This window comes from Alexandromys fortis, unplaced genomic scaffold (genome assembly GCF_014885135.2).
Source record: "Alexandromys fortis isolate MF-2015 unplaced genomic scaffold, M_Fortis_MF-2015_v1.1 scaffold_40, whole genome shotgun sequence".
Taxonomy (NCBI): domain Eukaryota; kingdom Metazoa; phylum Chordata; class Mammalia; order Rodentia; family Cricetidae; genus Alexandromys; species Alexandromys fortis.
In genome coordinates this window covers 9925177-9942848 of record NW_026067966.1, presented here as the reverse complement: position 1 = coordinate 9942848, position 17672 = coordinate 9925177, and the positions used below count along the sequence as shown (strand labels likewise).

General features: G+C 45.7%; 1 protein-coding gene and 1 long non-coding RNA gene across 6 annotated transcripts in view; one reads left to right on the top strand and one right to left on the bottom strand.

The window, feature by feature from the left end:
- Positions 1-9873, bottom strand: part of Klf7 (KLF transcription factor 7) — a 90066-nt gene extending 80193 nt beyond the window's left edge. The window contains exons 1-2 of one of the 3 annotated variants that reach the window (XM_050154221.1): positions 8806-9873; positions 7516-7752 (exon numbers count right to left, since the gene is read on the bottom strand). In XM_050154221.1, coding sequence (XP_050010178.1) covers positions 7516-7617 — 102 coding nt within the window. In that variant the 5' untranslated portion in view covers positions 7618-7752; positions 8806-9873. Of the gene's footprint in view, positions 1-7515; positions 8083-8805 lie in introns of those variants that run through there. The other 2 variants (XM_050154220.1, XM_050154222.1) reach the window with 2 other exon arrangements.
- LOC126508811 (uncharacterized) lies at positions 8166-16012 on the top strand. Of its 3 annotated transcripts, none has more exons than XR_007593971.1 (4): positions 8166-8251; positions 13607-13752; positions 15580-15746; positions 15895-16012. It is a non-coding gene; the product is annotated as an uncharacterized lncRNA (long non-coding RNA). The 3 variants fall into 3 exon arrangements; XR_007593970.1 differs by lacking the exon at positions 8166-8251 and adding an exon at positions 8425-8632; XR_007593972.1 differs by lacking the exon at positions 8166-8251 and adding an exon at positions 12516-12831.
- Positions 16013-17672: the final 1660 nt, after the last annotated feature.

The following is a 17672-nucleotide window of genomic DNA, read 5'->3' as shown; positions in this document are numbered from 1 at the left end:
ACAATTTGTTTTAAAAAAAAAATAGAAGCAGTCGCTAGTGACTAAGGACAAGAAAAACAGGTGGGTGGTTTCTTGGGAAATACAGCAACCATCTGAAAGTTAAAGGATACAGAATTTAGACAAAGAAAATTGCAGAGAGAGGAAAAAGTGGAAAAGGGGTAAAGGGGGGGAAACCTTAAATTAAAAAAAAAAAACAAAGGTAGATAAAGCCACTTGCCTCATTTGAATGCCACTGGCTACTCTTAAGAGCAGGGGCAATTTGTTAATGTGATATGGGCCTGGTCTTGTTACAGCTTGACACTTAGAGTCTTAGACTTATCCTATGTGGCATATGGAGGCTTGAAAGCTGACCACAGGAGGTGATACAAAGACAGTTCCAGAGCAGTGACACAAGGGGCTAAATTTGAAGGCCAGCGCTAACACATTAAAGCCAGCTCAATGGAAGATTTAACACTGATTTTATGTATCAACTCACAGGATTTTCCAATCTAGAACTTTTTTTTATTATAGAGTATACAGAGAGCAGCGAAAGATGGCTGGAGAGCTGCAGCTAGGTCATGAAAAGGGTTGCCATAGTCACAAAACGAAGAGGGAAGACGGGAGAAGAAAAGCCAGAGCTTTAGTGATGGTGAACAACCTGAAAATCCTGCAGCACACCACATTCACAAAGACCAGAGAACAGAACACAGCGCTGACACATTACAGCAGACTCTAACTATGGGGGTGGCGTGCGGAATTTCAGCTTCTCAGCTCTTAGAAGGCAAAGGGTAACCGTGAGGCGAGTTTCAGGAGAGAATTTCTCCCATGAGAACTAGCAGGGAGTGGGAGGGGGTGGACAAGAAGAAAGAGGATCCTAGACTCTGGAGTGACATGGCTGCCATATAAATGTTCTGTTTGTGAGACTGGATTTCTTCCTACTTTATGCACCCCAGCCCCACATCCGTCTAAATTTCCAGAGAATTGAGAACATTTCGGAAAAGGCTGTCATGAACTGGGCCACGAAGAGGCGAGTGCTCTATGTAGTCCCCTGGCTGGCAAGGTGTCACAGGGCCACTTCCCAGCTGCTGCCTTCTGTAAAACCCCAGGTCCGTCTTCCACCCAGCCCTTGAGGAGCTATACCTAGACACACCTCCCCACCAATCTGCTACTCTTTGCATGACCCCACTGTTTAAAAGACGGCATTATTACTACGGGGCTCTCGCCTCACACCAAGAACAGAACCACTGTAGATTACTGAGAGTGGGAGAAGGCTCAAGCTGAACCCATTTGCCCGAAAAGTATTCTATGGTTTGTTCTAGGGCCAAGGCGATGTTAATGTAAACAAAAGTGTGTGTGTTTGTGTGTGTGTGTGTGTGTTTTGTTTCTGTTCTCGTTTCCAAGGTAAAAGGAAGATTTTTCTTGTGTCTCTTTGGGATGGGAGAACGAGAAATTAGCTGAAGTATATTCATAAGCAGTTATCTGAAACTTACTCAAGTGTCTGAGTCCTGGTCTCTGGAGTCATCACTACTAACAGTGATTCAACTCCAGTATTTCAGGGTTGCGCAAACCAGAACCCCTTTCAAGATTTGAAATTATAAGACTTTTATGTTCTTAGCTTTGTTACAAGCTAGAGGCCAGACTTTCAAGATGACCCTCAGGAAATGGTTAATGAATCCATAGTCAGAAATAGATACTGCACGCGGTTCTACATTAATTATTTTAATTACGTCAAGTAATTTCCGAATGACACACATAGACGCCATTTCCTGGACATTACGAATAGGTAAAGTCACACTGGTGCTCACTGGCCCCCAACATGCCCCGAGCTTGCCCACAATAGAACTGAGCAGATCTCAAGCCTGGTTGAAATAAACAAGTCCGTTGGCGAAAAAAAAAAAGACAGGCACAGACCGACGGCAACGAAGAGTTCATTTTTACAATGGCGACCTTTTCTGTATTAATGTTAGACATGTTCTCTTCTGGGGTGAAGCAGCCATGGCGCAGAATCAGCAATCCTATTCGACTTTGCATGACCCAAACACCTCAGTCTGCACAAATAAAGTCTTAATAAATGAAATATTTGCCATGGAACAGGTTTAATATAGCTTTATAAATAGAATATTTTATTAATAGCCAAGTCCCACACAGCATCACTGGGTCTATTGCTATCACTGGGTCAATCAGAAATGGTTTCCCTCTGGAACCGGAGGTCACTTGCATCTCAAGCAGGTGGACATTTGGGACTCGTTTCCCCAAAGCGACTGCTGACTCAGCTGGAGCATGCACACAAAGGATGTGGCAGACAGAGCTCCCGCAACGTTAAGTGGGACCAACAGACTGCAGACTTCCAGAGCAAGCACGGGGGCAACTAGAGGGCAGGGTCAGAGCTACCCGGGCAAGCGCGCATCTTAAAAATGGCAAGACTTTGGGGGACTCCTAAATGAGACTTAGTAAGAATGTTTTCTCTTGAGGATGCTCTAAAACGGGTATAGAATGTAGAGAAAAGAGGAGTATTTCTAGTTTTGTCAGTGTTTTATATAGCATTAATGATTAAGTATCGTTAGTAGCTGTAGAGTTTTCTGGTTCCTTCCTTGGTGGAGTTGGTAACATATTTCCACCTGTTTATGATAAGCAAGAACTTAGCTGGTTCGAGAGAACAAAGGGATTGATTGGTAGGACACAAAGTCTCTGCCCTCACCATCTTGGCATAGTTCATGTCAAGTCGGGGAGCTGTCCTAAACTTTCAGCAAATCCCAGCTCCAACATGTGTGCTAGTTCCAGGACCACGGAGTGAGCCAGCACCACGGAGGCACTGTATACACTCACCAGTAACAGGTCCAGGGAAGGCGACTAGAAACTCCGGACAGGAACATCTACCAACTAACAGGTCAAACATCGGAAGAGGTCCCCTATCGTCATGAGCTAGCTGCGACTGCACAAAGAAAGCGTGGAGAGCCTATACTCCAACAGCTAAAAGGCAAGGGATTCTGTGAAGGGAGAACTTGAAGAGTCGTAAGAGAATGGCTATCTAAAGCTCCATTCTGACCCTCTCTAAACCATCCCCATTTAAGAGGAGGCAAATTACCCTCAATAGGCATTTCTATGTAGAAGGGGGCTGGGAGAGAAGACACACTGGAACACTTAAGGTCTCCGGTATACCCACCCATAAATCATCCCAGGGTAAAGCTGTCTGTCACTCAGTATCCTTCACTTTGCCTTTTAAATGGATGGGACCCCAACATCCCCGTCGTCTCCTCACAGTGGTGAGCAGGGCTGTGAGACGCGTGAGAACAAAGACAGGTGTAGTGGCAGTGTCTGCACTGAGATGGTTGCTTACTTTAAAACACCAAACTGCAAACAGGTAGACTGGATGATTATGTGTGCCAGTCCCTAAGCCCACGCGAAGACGTGTCTATTAAGAGAACATAAAAGTGAATCTACTACAAAAAGGCTAAGTGTGTGACTGGTGGCACTCACATGTGCTCTCGGTATTCAGCGGCTGCATCGATAAAGGAAATATTCATAGTCATGTAGTTCTGATTCTTTTCTACCAAGACACTGCTTCAAATAAAGAAATAGATTTACAGTAACTGACACACACACACACACACACACACACACACAAAAGCCAGCTATGTTATCCTTTCAACGTGCTTGCCAAGGCTCCTTTGTGTCTACAAATTTCTCAGGGTGGTGCTGTTGCCAAGAAATTCTAATTCATGATAAGGTTTCCTGCAAATTGGGACAGTGGCAAACCTGCAGATGGACAGATCCTGCAGTTTGCTTTGTCTTGCTGCTTGAGGTAGCACCTGGAAGCCCAGGCCTGCAGAAGGCAACGCAAGGGCAAGATCTCCTCACAGACCAAATCCCAGCTCCGGTACCATGAGGCTGTTCTTGGAAGGCAACCATTTCTGTAGGTTTTCTCCCTAGAGATGCCCATACCAAAAGCCCTCATAAAAAGTGTTTCAGAACGCCTGAAACCAAGATGAAATTGCAGAGTTATGGGGACACTTTAGTCCTCACAGAAGCCAAGATTGCCATTAGTTTAAAACAACGGGGGATGGAGGAGGAGGAGGGAAGGATGTTCTATGATTTATTTATCTGTTTCCAGTAGCAGTGGAAAATTTTCTCCAAGCAAAAGAGAGGCCTGAAATTGACCCCATTTGCCAATTATGAATCAGCATTAACAAGGAACATAATTCCATAAGGGTTTTTCAAGCAAACATGCCATGCTTCTCAATGACATGTAGCAAAGTTAAGTGCAAATAATACTTATCATGACTTGGAACTGCCCTCATGAAGCGGCATGCTGGGAATAAAGAATCTATAAAAATTCTAAGTCTCTATAAGGTCTGGAAGAAAATGAATGTGCTATATGAAAAGCTTTTTTATTTTCTGAGTCAGCAGTCAGTTCAAAGAGTCCGACTTCTCCTGACTTTATGGATGTACCTCGCTTTGCCATCAAATGGTACCCTACATTTTACTCTAGCTTCTCTCCTAGCCTTGACTGTTTTCAACTGTTGTTCAAACAGCTTCTGAAATATTTACTGAAAGTTTTCGGGAGCTTAGGGTTGGTAGCCTTCAGAGTTATGTCAGCCGGATCCCGAAGAATAACAGACCGCATAAGCACGCATGCATGATTTACAGCAACATGACAGGCAGACGTGATCTTACGTGGGCCAGGAGCTTAAGCACTCAGATAGGGGCCAGAGGTGGAGGGCTGCTTATCTGGGGTGTCCGTTTGGATTTTTAATTACACCAACAACAACTTTGGGAGCTGGACCTCTGCTTGACTATCACTGCCTAAGAATCCACGTCACACACGCAGGAAACTATCCCACAGCCTAAGTCTGAAGGAAGTCGACAATCAGCACCTCCTCGGTTTTCCAATGCACAGGTGCTCTTGGATTTATCATCCAAAACCATTCTCTAGAAACCAAACTGGATTATCAGTACCACTGTTTCCCCGAGGCCAGGTATATCGTTCACTTTAAGAAAAACACCTAATAATGATTCCTCATTTGACCTCTAGAATCCGGTTGCCCCACAGCACCATCGGGAAGCTTCCTCCTGCCTGGGGTTTCTGTAGCAACCTTCTTGAGCTGTTTTGTCTTAAAATTTCACCATCTGGTTAATTGTGAACTAACAGTTGCGTAAAACCACCAGTACCCCTTAGACTCAGAAGCAAGGGGGCTTGGGGAGGGGGAGGAAGGAAGAGATAAAGGCTAAAGGTTTTGTCATCAGCATGAACTCAGGTCCTAGTTACCATTATACAGAGCAGCTGTGCATAGAGTCAGGCGCAGGAAGCTCCTGGCCCTGGTACCCTGTTTACAAGTGCTTGCCCACAAGTTATGTTTCCATGTGGACTTGGAGAAGGGTTTTAACATGACAGAAGATGGCAGTTGGAGACAGTTGAGGCAAGAAAATAAGAGAGGACATGAGAATTCCTTTGCCTACTCATTAAAAAAAAAAAAAACCACTAAGCTAGAGGTTTCTAGAAGAGGGAGGAGGGAGATGGAGGAGGGAGGAGGGGGAGAGGAAGAGCAGAGCTGGCTTCTGAGGAAACAATAGATCTAATACATCCCCTAATTGTCAAGCCAATGATGTTTCCTTGCAGCTGTACCTTCTGGATTCTCTAGGCAGATCTAGAAAAGCAGGTATCCTCTAAAGAGCCCACCCCTCTCCATGAGCAGGCTTTACTACCTTGAAAACTTGAACCAAAACAAAGTTGTGTGATTCATCAGGAGGGAACATTGTAACAAATAAAGCCAACTTTCTTCCTTCCAACACTAAACAGTTAGTCGCCAACAAGGGTAGCCTGGGGCAGGCTGACTAAATCAACAGATTCCCTTCCCTAACCAGTCTAGACGGCTGTTAATACGCCACTGACTCCACACCAATGGGCTGACGCCGTGAAAAGAAGGCTGCTCAGAAAATGAAATTCTGGCAACATTTTGGTTTACTTCACAAGCGCGATGAAAAGAAGGAAAGGGATGTAGCGAGCTCCTTCATGTGACCTAGCCTTGTTAAGGATGAGAGGAAAGGATGCATGCTCCTTTGGTGTGGCTGGGTGTTTTTAGCAAAGGCCAGCAACTGCGACCGGCTTCCAGTCTTCCGATTGGAACGCATGCCCTGCACGGGCTCAGACACAGGCCACCAATACCTGGAGGAGAACTCACAGCTTCTAGCCAGGCGAGAACAACTAGAAACAATGGCACCGTCTGAAGAGCAAGGGCTTTGCCACTGGCTCCTCATACCACGAGCTAAACATCTCTTCCTAAAGCAGCAACTGTTACACCCCAGCCTCGAGCTGGCAAATCCTGCTTTGGATCCTGGCAGAGAAAACCCAGCCGTTCATTAGCCTTAACAAGCTGCTGTCACTGAGCTGGGAAGTTACGCGAGCAGCCACACACCAAGGATCGCACAGCCCTCCCCAAGGGCAAGTGGTTTTCTCTTGGATGGACTGTACAAGTTCACACTCCTGACGTTCAAATCTGGAAGGTCTTCCTGGACTCTCCACTTTCCATCGTGTCCCCTCTCCCCAGCCGCCCTGCCCCCACCTACCACCATCTTTCCTGCAGAATGTCCCCTCAGCAGCTCCTAATCCGTGCTGGAAAAACCACTGTTTCCGCAGCAGACCCAGCACTTTCCACTGACCAGCACTTTCTTTATTCCACTTCACAAAGCCCCGTAAACTTGTCCCCAGTCAGGCTTCAACCTTACTTGCATGCCAAGCCAACTTGGCATCGGTACCCTTCAGCATCTTAGGAGTTTCTTAACTAGTCCTCTAAGACAAAGTCAGAAGCAAGGAAGCACACACCACCCTTTGTCCAAGGTAGAGCTAACCTGAGAGGCACCTCAAACAAAAAAGAAAAACAAGGGCACAGCATTGGCTGTTCATTCCGGAGGCGTTAGCTGGGGAAACCTACAATGAATTGTCAGCCTAAGACCCATCTTCCCATCTTCCTGTACACGTCCTTAAGAGTCTTTTGTCACCTGGCTTCTATTCCCACAGCTCACTCTCTATTCTAAAAACCTAGCTCCCGTTCTTTATTGACACTCGCTAAATAACTGAGGAAAACACTCCGTGCCCCCCCCCACATCACTGACGATGGTCCTCAGCGCCAGCTGAAATAGATGAACCTGATTTAAGTACTAGGAAGGTCAGAACTCCTGAATTTGGGAGCGTGGCATCCTGTCAACCACTGCTCAACCACCTTCCCACCCGGCTCCTCTAAACCCCAGAAGTTCACCAGCAGGTCTCTGCTGGGGGACGGTGAGCCCGACAACGTGTGCGCAGGGATGTGTGTTGGTGACAGAAACGCAGGCAGCTAGGACCAGAACCGGAGGGGTTAGGGTTGGGTGGAGAGGTAAGCGCATATGATTGCTTCAGAAAACATTTTAAACGACACACAGACACAAATAAATAAGAAAATAAGAAAAAAAATTAAAAATTCAACGCAAAGCCCACACCAACGCAGCCCCCGCGTCTCCGCCGCCGCAACACGATTTACACAAGTAATTTAAATCATTCACCTGCTGCCAGGTCTCCTCCAGGGATGGCAAAGCTGAGAAGTAGCCGGTGTCGTGGACAAGTTGTAGCTCCTGGAATATACTATAACTAGCCAACACGTCCATGCTGCTGCCGGGCAAAACCGGAGGAGAAACCCTCCCCCGAGCTCAGCTGGGTCTGTTTGTTTGTCAGTCTGTCTGGCTCACCCCCCAAGAAGGCAGACATCCAGTGGCCCTTTTGTTTTGTTTTGTTTCAGTCAACTAAAAAAAGGAGAGAGAAAAAAATCAATGCAGGAGAGAGGGAGAGAGGAGGTGAGAGAGGAGCGAGTGAGTGGGGTGGATGGAGCGAGGGATCCAGCGTGTACAGTGCAGATGACTGCCAGGAAAAGGGGACTTCACGGGAGCAACGATTCCCTTCCAGGGCTCTAATCACTCCAGTTCGTGGATCAGGAAAGGGGACGCAAACTCACTGACACGAAGCTGCCATCTATATCTGCAGCGCTGTTCGCTCCTAATGCAATCTTTGCTCTTTATTTTGGGAGGTTGCATTTTTTTTTTCTCGCGATCGCTTCTCTCCCCCCCACCCCTTCCCTTCCCTCCCCACCCCCCACCCCATCCTCGCTAGTTTGTAGTCCCCCCCCCCCCTTGTCTCCTCCTCCTGCTCTTCCCCCTCCCCAAACTCCCTCCCTCCGCCGGGCTCTGCGCGCAGCCGTGGGATCTCGGAGGAGGGCGTCCATTAGGCCGCGTGTGACCATGTAAGGTAAACAGGGGGCTCATGAAGTCACTGAGGACCAATGCGGCTCTCGGAGTAGGCCCTGAGGCGGGGCCTGGCCCCGACGGCGGCCTCCGATTGGTGCGCTGCGGATCTCCCTGCTGCCTTACAAGGCGGTGCGAGGCAAGCTATTTTTAGAGGGCTATATAAGGGGGCTGAGGCGGCCGCCTTGCGGCCGGGGAGCTCGATCGCGCTGGGGAGGGCCGCTGCGACAGTAGTGCTGGCTCCCGGGAGCCGGGGCGACCGGGCTTGGGCTGCGCGCTGGCCTCTGACCCTCGCTGCGGGGCTCTCCCGGGCCGCTGGTGCCCGGACCCTGTGCGGATCCCGCGAGGGAGCGGGTCGCCGCCCGCCGCGGTGGCCGATCGGGAGGTGCGATCCCTGGTGCTGGGTTGGGATGCCTCCTGCGGGTGCAGCCGGTTGAGTGGCGCAGCCGTCGGGGGGTGGGGGGGGGGGGTCAAGTGGCTCTTTGCACTCAGCCTCCCCAACAAGCATGGGAAGGAGGGCAGCGAGGGAGAGGCCAAGCACAGGACAGCGTCACATACCCAAAAGTAAACCCCAAAAGCCCCTTCCGAATTCCCCGTGCGGTGCAGAAATGAAGAGCCAGAGGAGGAAGTGCCTCACAATGGCCGAGAACAAAGGCGAGCTGCACACAGACGCAGCCTGCGCCCGACGCCGCACGCTGTCCCCGCCCCGGCCCGCGCGTCTCCGTGCGCGCCGCCGATCGCCTACCGCCCTCTGGTTTCTCTGGCCCGAACTGGAGACCAGACTGAGGCCCTGGTGCCCAGCATCTTTGAGTGTGCCTGGGTAGAATTAGGATGCAGACGGGAGGGGGCAGCTAGCTAGTGTGCCTTACAGAGGCTTATCCAGGAGCTTCCTGGAGTCGTGCAAACAGCTGGGATGGTGCAGGGCTTTAGAGATGCCGAGATTCTGCAAACTCGGAGATGGAACCTGCGCGGTGCACGTGGTTAAGAGTTGCCCAGTTGCTTGACCTTAAATGGCTAGTGTGGTACAAGTTTCTCCAAAATACACCGAAAGCTGGACAACTTTCGGAATGACTGCAGAATTCAGTTCTTAGGGACAAGAAATTACCTTCAATGGAAGACACAATTTCACCAATTCCAAATCTTTCCCGTTCATTGATAACAATATTGACTTTGTTCTGTAAAACAAAAAAATCCCTAACCTTCAGAGGAAATTAAACAAATTATTAAGATTGAAGAAACGCCGTTTTATTTATCCTTCAGTCCCTGAGATTCTGTTGATCAAACTAACTAAATTAATTTTATAATTGCTATCTTCCTGGAGAAAACGCTGCCACTGCCACCTTAGCAAATGGCGGAGTCGAGTCGAGGCTTTTGCCTACCCATCACGGGCACAATAATGCCAATCTCTGCCTTTATTTGTCAAAAGAGACAAAATACCGTTTGCAATCCACCTAGCGTAGTATGTCACTATTAAAAGCACTAAATGTTAGCTGTCACTGTCTCCAGACTTTAAGCAAGGAAATTAAAGAGCATCTGAGTTAATAGGCTCCGTAGGGAACCAAGCAGGGTCTTGAAAAAGAAAGCAAGATCCCCAGCCATTGCATTAATTTATTAGAAGACCTCGTGCCCACCACTCTTTTCCCAATACTACCTGGTTGTAGGACTTGGGCAGAAATCCATTGAGAGATCCTAGTGCCGAAGATGCATTCATGAGTAATAAGAGAAGAAAAAGAACTTTAATACAAGAGAAAATATCAAGGCAAGATTGCATAATTTGTTATTTAAGGCTCAGGGAAATTAAATTTTTGCATTTTTTTCTATTACCATTTTTATTTGTTTGGTTTTGTTTATTTGAGACAGGGTTTTTCTGAAGCTTGTGGCTTTCCTGGAACTTGTAGACGAGGTTGGCCTTGAACACAGAGATCCACCTGCCTCAGCCTCCTGGGAGCTGGGATTAAAGGTGTGCTCCACCACACCCAGCTTATTACCATTTTTTAAACAAAATATATCTTAACTTTTGAGTTTGAAGATTTTGTAAATCTCACACATTATGCTCTATGTGTGTAATGTCTCCTTTTACCCTCAGGACGACCCCGGAATAGGGATTCTCATTATTCTAATTTAACAGACAAAGATCTCCAGGTTTAGTATATAAATTGACCGAGATCAGATAGGCAGAAAGTGACTTGGCAGAGCTTCAAGCTCATGAGTGCCTGACTTACAAGACTTCTGCATGAGGCTCTGCCTGGCGAAATATTGGGTTTCTTGGTCTCAGGTTAAGATGTGTTTCTAGCAGTTGCTCTAGTGGGCTGGAGGACTGCCTCCGAAGGTTTCTCCTTGTAACTTTCAAACACCCAGCCTACGAAGTCTTACAAAGTAAATCTTACAAATAACATTTTGAGTTCTTTTTTATCGAGAATTCATTCTAAGAGATGTAGGCAACAAAGCACTCCAAACAGCATGCTTCCAAAATCCATCATATTTATATAATTTGAATATTTAATCAATTTACTTCCCTTTCCGCCCTCTAAATCCTCCCATGTCCTCTCCCCCTCCATCTCAAATTCATGGCCTTCTTTCCTTTGTTATTGTTATACTTGTATATGTATATATGTGGTTTTGTATAATACCCCCACACACATATGTCTAAATGTATGTGTACTCAGTCCATTTAGTGTTGTTGTATGTATATGATTTTAGGGCTGATCAGTTGATACCGGCTAACCAACAGGAAGCTCAGCGTTCTTTAGTTGCCTGCATTCTTTGCCTAGGGGTGGGCCCTGTGACACTTTCTCCCCTCCCTGTTAGCATAATGCTGTAGAATATTATTTTAGGATGGGTTACACTTGTTTATGTTCTGGAACATTTGTTTAATACTGCAAAGATGGTATGTTTGTTTAGCTCTGTGATGTTATGTCTCTTTGCCTGGCTAAAACACCTGTCTAATAAAGAGATGAATGGCCAATAGCAAGGCAGGAGAAAGGATAGGTGGGTCTGGTAGGGAGAGAGGGTGAATAAAAAAAGGGAAAAAAAATCAAGAGAGGATCGAGGAGTGAGAAAGAGGAGTAGAGGAAGACTCCAAGGGCCAGTCACCCAGCAAACTACAGAGAAAGAAGTAAAGAAAGCGATACAGAAATAGAGAAAGATGGACTGGAGAGATGGCTCAGTGGTTAATAGTGCTGACTGCTCCTTCAGAGGGACCATGGCTCAGTTCCCAGTACCCATGTGACAGCTCACCGCTGTCTGTAATTCCAGGTCCAGGAAACCTGACACCCATGGCAAAATAGTAATGTACGTTAAGAGAGAGAGAGAGAGAAACAGACAGACAGACAGAACATAAAAACCGAGGGGCAAAAAGATAGATGGGATTATTTAAGTTAAGAAAAGCTAGCTAGAAACAAGCCAAGCTAAGACCGGGCATTCATAAGTAATAACAAGTCTCTGTGTGTATTTGTTTGGGAGCTGGGCGGGCCCCCAAAGGAGCAAAACAGTAAAAACAACCAAGACCATCATATCTTTTGGAGATGCACTTGTTCAAAGCATGAGGAATCATGGTTGACGCTCCATGCCTTTGTAGAAGACACAGCCTCAAAGCAGATTTCCTGGTCCTTCAGCTCCTACAGTCTTCTGCCTCCTCTTCCTTGGTGTTTCCGGAGCCTTAGGCGCAGGAGCTGTGTTGTAGATGGAGCAACTGAGGCTGGGCATCTGGAGATTCTTGGTTCTCTGAATTCTGCCAAGCTGTGGTTTTCTGTTATGGTATCTGTCTGTTGCAAAGGACACTCCTTTGATGGTGGGTGAGAGCTGCACTCACCTGTGGGTGTAAGGATAGGCAGCAGGAGGTTTTCCTCCAAGATCCCTGACCTCACTAACCCTGGGTACTTGACTTGGTTTCCATTACCAGGCATGAGTTCCCTCCTGATGAGGGGCCTCAAATTAGAGAGCTGTTGGTTACCACCAAGGTGAGTGCCACTGGGGTTGCCATGCCGTGGTGGTGGCGGCTGTGGTTCTCGGACACTTGCATGGTGCCTTCCGGTGCCATGAAAACTAGCCCTCCGGAAGGAGTCTTTCAGATCAGATCTAGCTCGGGTCCTTTGGATCCAGCCTCGGAAGTGAATGTCTTCAACAATAGGGGACCTACCGTAAACCTCTGGGAGGCAAGCAAGGTCAACAGAAATGACTTATATTGTTTTGGGAGTCTCTTGGACTCCGCTGACCAGCAACTCAGAGTGGGCTGTCTTGTGTATTAGGATTTTGTTCCGAATTTTTTTAATAGCCTAGAAATCCTAGTTTCACATTGCAAAAATACATGTTAAGTATGTCAGTGTATGAAATAATCAACAAATTAAGATCAGGGGAACAAAAGTAGCCTGCAGTTTTCTGACTCACGCATTGAATGCCTTCGCAGTATCCGGTGTCTGCCAGTTGTTCACATCAGGTCTTTACTGCTGTGGTGTGTTGGTCTGTTTGAGGAACTGAAGCTCAGAGAATGCATGTATTTTTCCCATTCTTCCATGTCTGTTAAGTACCAGAAGCAAATTCAGACATAGCTATCCCTCCAGGTTGACTCCAAAATCTGTCTCCTAGGTAAACATTGTCTTGAGAAACACTGATGATAACATCTTCAATAATAATGGCCAGAGGTGGTGGTACATACCTTTAATTTCAACTTTTGGGAGGTAGAGGTAGCCAGATATCTGTGTGTTCAGACAGTGCAGGGCTACACAGTGAAACTCTGCCTTAAATAATCAAATAAATAAAATACTTTGGAAGTGATACTACAGGGACTACCCAAGAATAAATAATATTAACCTCATGAATTCAGAAATGAGACTATTTTATTAATAGTAATTTAATATAAGAAGTTTGAGAGATGGCTCAGTGGTTGAGAGTGCTTGCTGCTCTTGCAGAGAACCCAGGTTTGATTTCCAGCACCCACATCATGGCTCAAATTGATCTATAACTCCATTTCCAGGAGATCTGATACCTTTTTCTGACCTCTGCAGGCACCAGGCACACAAACGGTGTTCATACATACATATACTCACACACATGAAATAAATCTTAAAAGCATTGTAATTGAGTATGTATATAAAGCACGGTTTGGATCTGAATGTCCCTCCATTGGTTTGTGTTTTGAATATTTGATTGCCATGTTGGTGGTGCTTGTTCTTCTGAAGGTTGTGGAGCCTTTAGAAGTTGAAGCCTGGTTTTCCAAAGTAGGCAGCAAGTAATAGGATCTTTAAAGATGTACCTGCCTGGGCCTTGTCCTTCTCTGTTTACTTCATGGTCCACTAGATGTGACCACTCTCTTCATGATCCTGTTGCCACACACAGAGCCCTCCTTTTGCCTTCCCTGCAGGGATGAATTTCAGCTCTTCAAAACCATAAGCCCAAACAAGCCTTTGCTCCGTTAAGTTGTTCTTGAGTTCTGGACCATGATGGCCTGAAAGTAGCCGATACAGACACGTCACTCACAGACATAACTAAGGCAGGCATCACCACTGGGTAAGTTCAGCTTTATTAATATATGGATACCTTATCCTCCTATGCTTAGGACTAGTAGGGCTTCCTCAGGGGACAGCTACTTAAAACAGAGACCGAATTTTAGAGCAATTTTTTTTTAAATTAAGGGTTTGTTTGGAATTTTATTTAAAACTAAAACTCAATGCTAAATGTAGGTAGCAGTGGATTTTAAAACCAAGATGAAATGAGGAAGGAACGGTGGTAGGGAAATAGGAGAGAAATTGTAGTGTCGTGATGAGGGGTTCAGGCCTGCTTTTCGTCCCGCCCTGCTTCCACACGGCCAGCTTAACACCCGAAAGAACAACACACAAACTGTATTCATTTAAACACTGCCTGGCCCATTTTATCTAGTCTCTTCTTGGATAACTCTCACATCTTAACTAACTCATTTATAATAATCTTTGTAGCACCATGAAGTGGTGGCTTACCAGGAGGTTTCTAGCCAGCGTCTGTCTTGGGTAAGAGAAGCATGGTGTCTGCCTGATTCTGCTTTCTTCCTCCCAGAATTCTGTTCTGTCTACTCCACCCACCTAAGGACTGGCCTATCAAAAGGCCAAGGCAGTTTCTTTATTAACCAATGAAAGTAACAAATAGACAGATGATCCTCCTACATCATTGTAGGAGGGAGGAAAGGGTATAGGTACACTTAATTAAAACACGTTGTACTTATATATATGGAACTCTCAAAAAAAAAAAAGAAAGAAAGAAAAAACCTTAAGTCTTAAGATACCTATTCTATGAGTGATTACATATTATATGTGTGTTTCTGGGTCTGGGTTACCTCACTCAATATGGATTTTTCTGTTGTGATCCAGCTGCCCTCACTCCCCCTGAATACTTTGGGGACAGGATGCTACCTAAGACAGGGAATATTAGAGGGCTATTCCCCATGACAGGCAAGGTATTATAAAATAAAATGGGGAGAGTTGTTGTGATCCAGCTGCCCTCACTCCCCCTGACTGACAGGGGAACTTCCTTGTGGTCTTTAATTGACAAGGATGTTTGTGTTCTTTCTGGCCCGTGGATCTCCACAGAAGCAGTAGAGGTATAAAAGGTTGCTGGGCAAAATAAAGGTTGCTGTTCTTCCACCTGAAATGAAGCCTCCGAGTCTCAATCCTGGCACCCCCTCTGCCAGTCTTGGCTATCCAGGCTGCGCTGGCTGCAGCATTTTTCTAGATCCATCCATTAGCCTGCAAATTTCAAGATGTCATTATTTTTTTTATTGCTATGTACTCCTCCATTGTGTAAAGGTACCACATTTTCTTTATCCATTCATCAGTTGAGGGGTATCTAGGTTGTTTCTGGATTCTGGCTATTATGAATAAGGCTTCTATGAACATAGTTGAACATTGTCCTTGTGGTACAATTAAGCATCCTTTGTGTATGTACCCCAAAATAGTATTTCTTGGTCTTGAGGAAGGTTGTTTCTCAATTTTCTGAGAAACTGCCATTTCCAAAGCAGCTGTACCAGTTTGCTCTCCCACCAGCATTCACTCATGAGTGGCTTTTAGGCATAAAGCAAAGAGAAACCAGCCTACAGTCCACAACCCCAGAGAACCTAAACAACAAAGAGGATCCTATGAGAGTCGTGCACACATCTGCACAGGAAGGATAAAAAGATAAGATCTCCTGAGTAGAGAGTAGTAGGGGAGGGGCAGGGAGAGGAGCAGAGAAAAATGTAGAGCTCAACAAAAACAATTTTTAAAAGATAACTCTTCTATGTGGTATTTGGGGCTTTTTGTTCTAATTATAGAATTAATTAATAACACATCAATTTTATTCCCTTGATTTTGTCTACAAAATACGAAGCACCTGTCTGGGGTCTCAACAAACTCTCAAAGTAAGATGTTGTGCTGTGCTGACTAAGTTTGAGTTGAAAATGAAGCAAGATCTTTCTGGTTTACCCTGGCCTCTCCATACTCCCCTGAAGTTGTGGCGAAAATTGGATTCTTTTCCTCCAAAATGACCCATAGCAAGTAAGTGCCACCCTGTGACTTCCCACTGTCTCCCCTAAGATCCTCCTGTTGAAAGTGTCCCTCCCCACACTGGCAGCGGCCTTTGAGCAACAGCCTTGCTTACTTCCTCAGTCTGTCGCTCTCCTTTGTATGCCCTTTGTCCCCTCAGACTCCCCACAACTGCCACGTCTTCAGCAACCTGCCACGTCTTCAGCAACTGCCACGTCTTCATCAAACTGCCACGTCTTCAGCAAACTGCCACGTCTTCATCAAACTGCCACGTCTTCAGCAAACTGCCATGTCTTCTTCAGCAAACTGCCACGTCTTCAGCAAACTGCCATGTCTTCTGTCTTCAGCAAACTGCCACGTCTTCTTCAGCAAACTGCCACATCTTCAGCAACTGCCACGTCTTCAGCAAACTGCCACGTCTTCTTCAGCAACCTGCCATGTCTTCAGCAAACTGCCACGTCTTCTTCAGCAACCTGCCATGTCTTCAGCAACCTGCCACGTCTTCAGCAACTGCCACGTCTTCAGCAAGCTGAAGCACTAAGACACAGCCTTCCTCATCTCACACATAACTTTGCTTAATTCAATAAATCTGATTTGCTTTCTCTCCCAAGTCATCTTTTGCTATCTTTATATATCAGAAGGATGTAAAACCTTCCAATGGGAGGGAGGAATTACTCAAATCCTAAGTCACTTTGTCTAATATTAGACTTTTGCAGCATAATCAAAGAATGGGCCATTTTGTAAAAACGTGAGACTTCATACACATCTTGGAAGATCACAGTTCTTTTGTATTTGAAGTATTCTTTTCTTACTAGTCATCTTGCCTGTTGATTTTACCTGCATTTTGAGTTTAACTCTGCACCCCTCATTTACCACTGGTTTTCCTGACCTCACTTTCACTGGCTTATACCTCTTGCCAGACCTGCAGTTTTACTTTGCAACAGAATTGAATGTATTTGCATTATATTGTCTTTGTCCTCATGGGGAAGGGGAGTATTAGGGAGGAGCATTTGAATACAAATGGTCTTACCACGAATAAATACTTTCCATGCATGGATATTTCATAATGAAACTCATTAATGTGTCCAATTAGTTATGCATTAATAATTGTAATAAAAAATTTAAAAATACTTTCAAGTATCCATGACTTCCGTCCCTTCAGACTCTTAGTTGAATAAAGTGAGAGGTGAGGAAGTGGTCTGTGTGTAAACAAGAGTGTCTGACAGGAGTTGGATTAAAAACTGACAGGACAAGGTGTAAATGTTGAAGGCTGAGATGGAAGAGAAGAGGGAGAAAGTTGTCCTGTGATTCCAAGTCGAGAAAAGTCAGCTTTATCTGGCCTCTTGCCTTAGTCACTATACTCTCATGACAAAGCGCCGTGACCAGGAAAACTTAAAGAGTTTACTTTTGGCTTACAGTTCCAGAGAGCTGGCATCCATGGTGGCAAAGACAGCTTGGCCGCAGGAGCAGAAATCAGGGGCTCACATCTTGAACTGTAAGCGCAAGACAGAGAGTGAGCTGGAAAGAAGGCGAGGCCATGAACTCCGGGAACGCAGCCCCAGTGGCATGCTTCTTCCAGCACAGCCTCAGAAACGCCTTGTCCAGACCATCACACATCTACAGAATACTATTTCTAAAGCTTAAATACCTGTCTTAGTTGTCGTCCTATGCTCACCTTCCACTCATACTTTGGCATCCCTCCTGCTCAGCCTGCAGGGAAAAGATGTACCTCCTAAAGGAACATGGTCACTGAGACCAACATGATTGCTAATGCCAATAAAAAAAAGTTTATAAATAAGATTCTGTTTATTCCTTCTGAGTTGAGTTAGCATGGACCTCACTCTCTATATGGGTTCAGTCTTGAGACACTGACACGTTGAGAACTCTGAACATGATCGGCCAAAATAATAATAATAATAACAACAACAATAATAATAA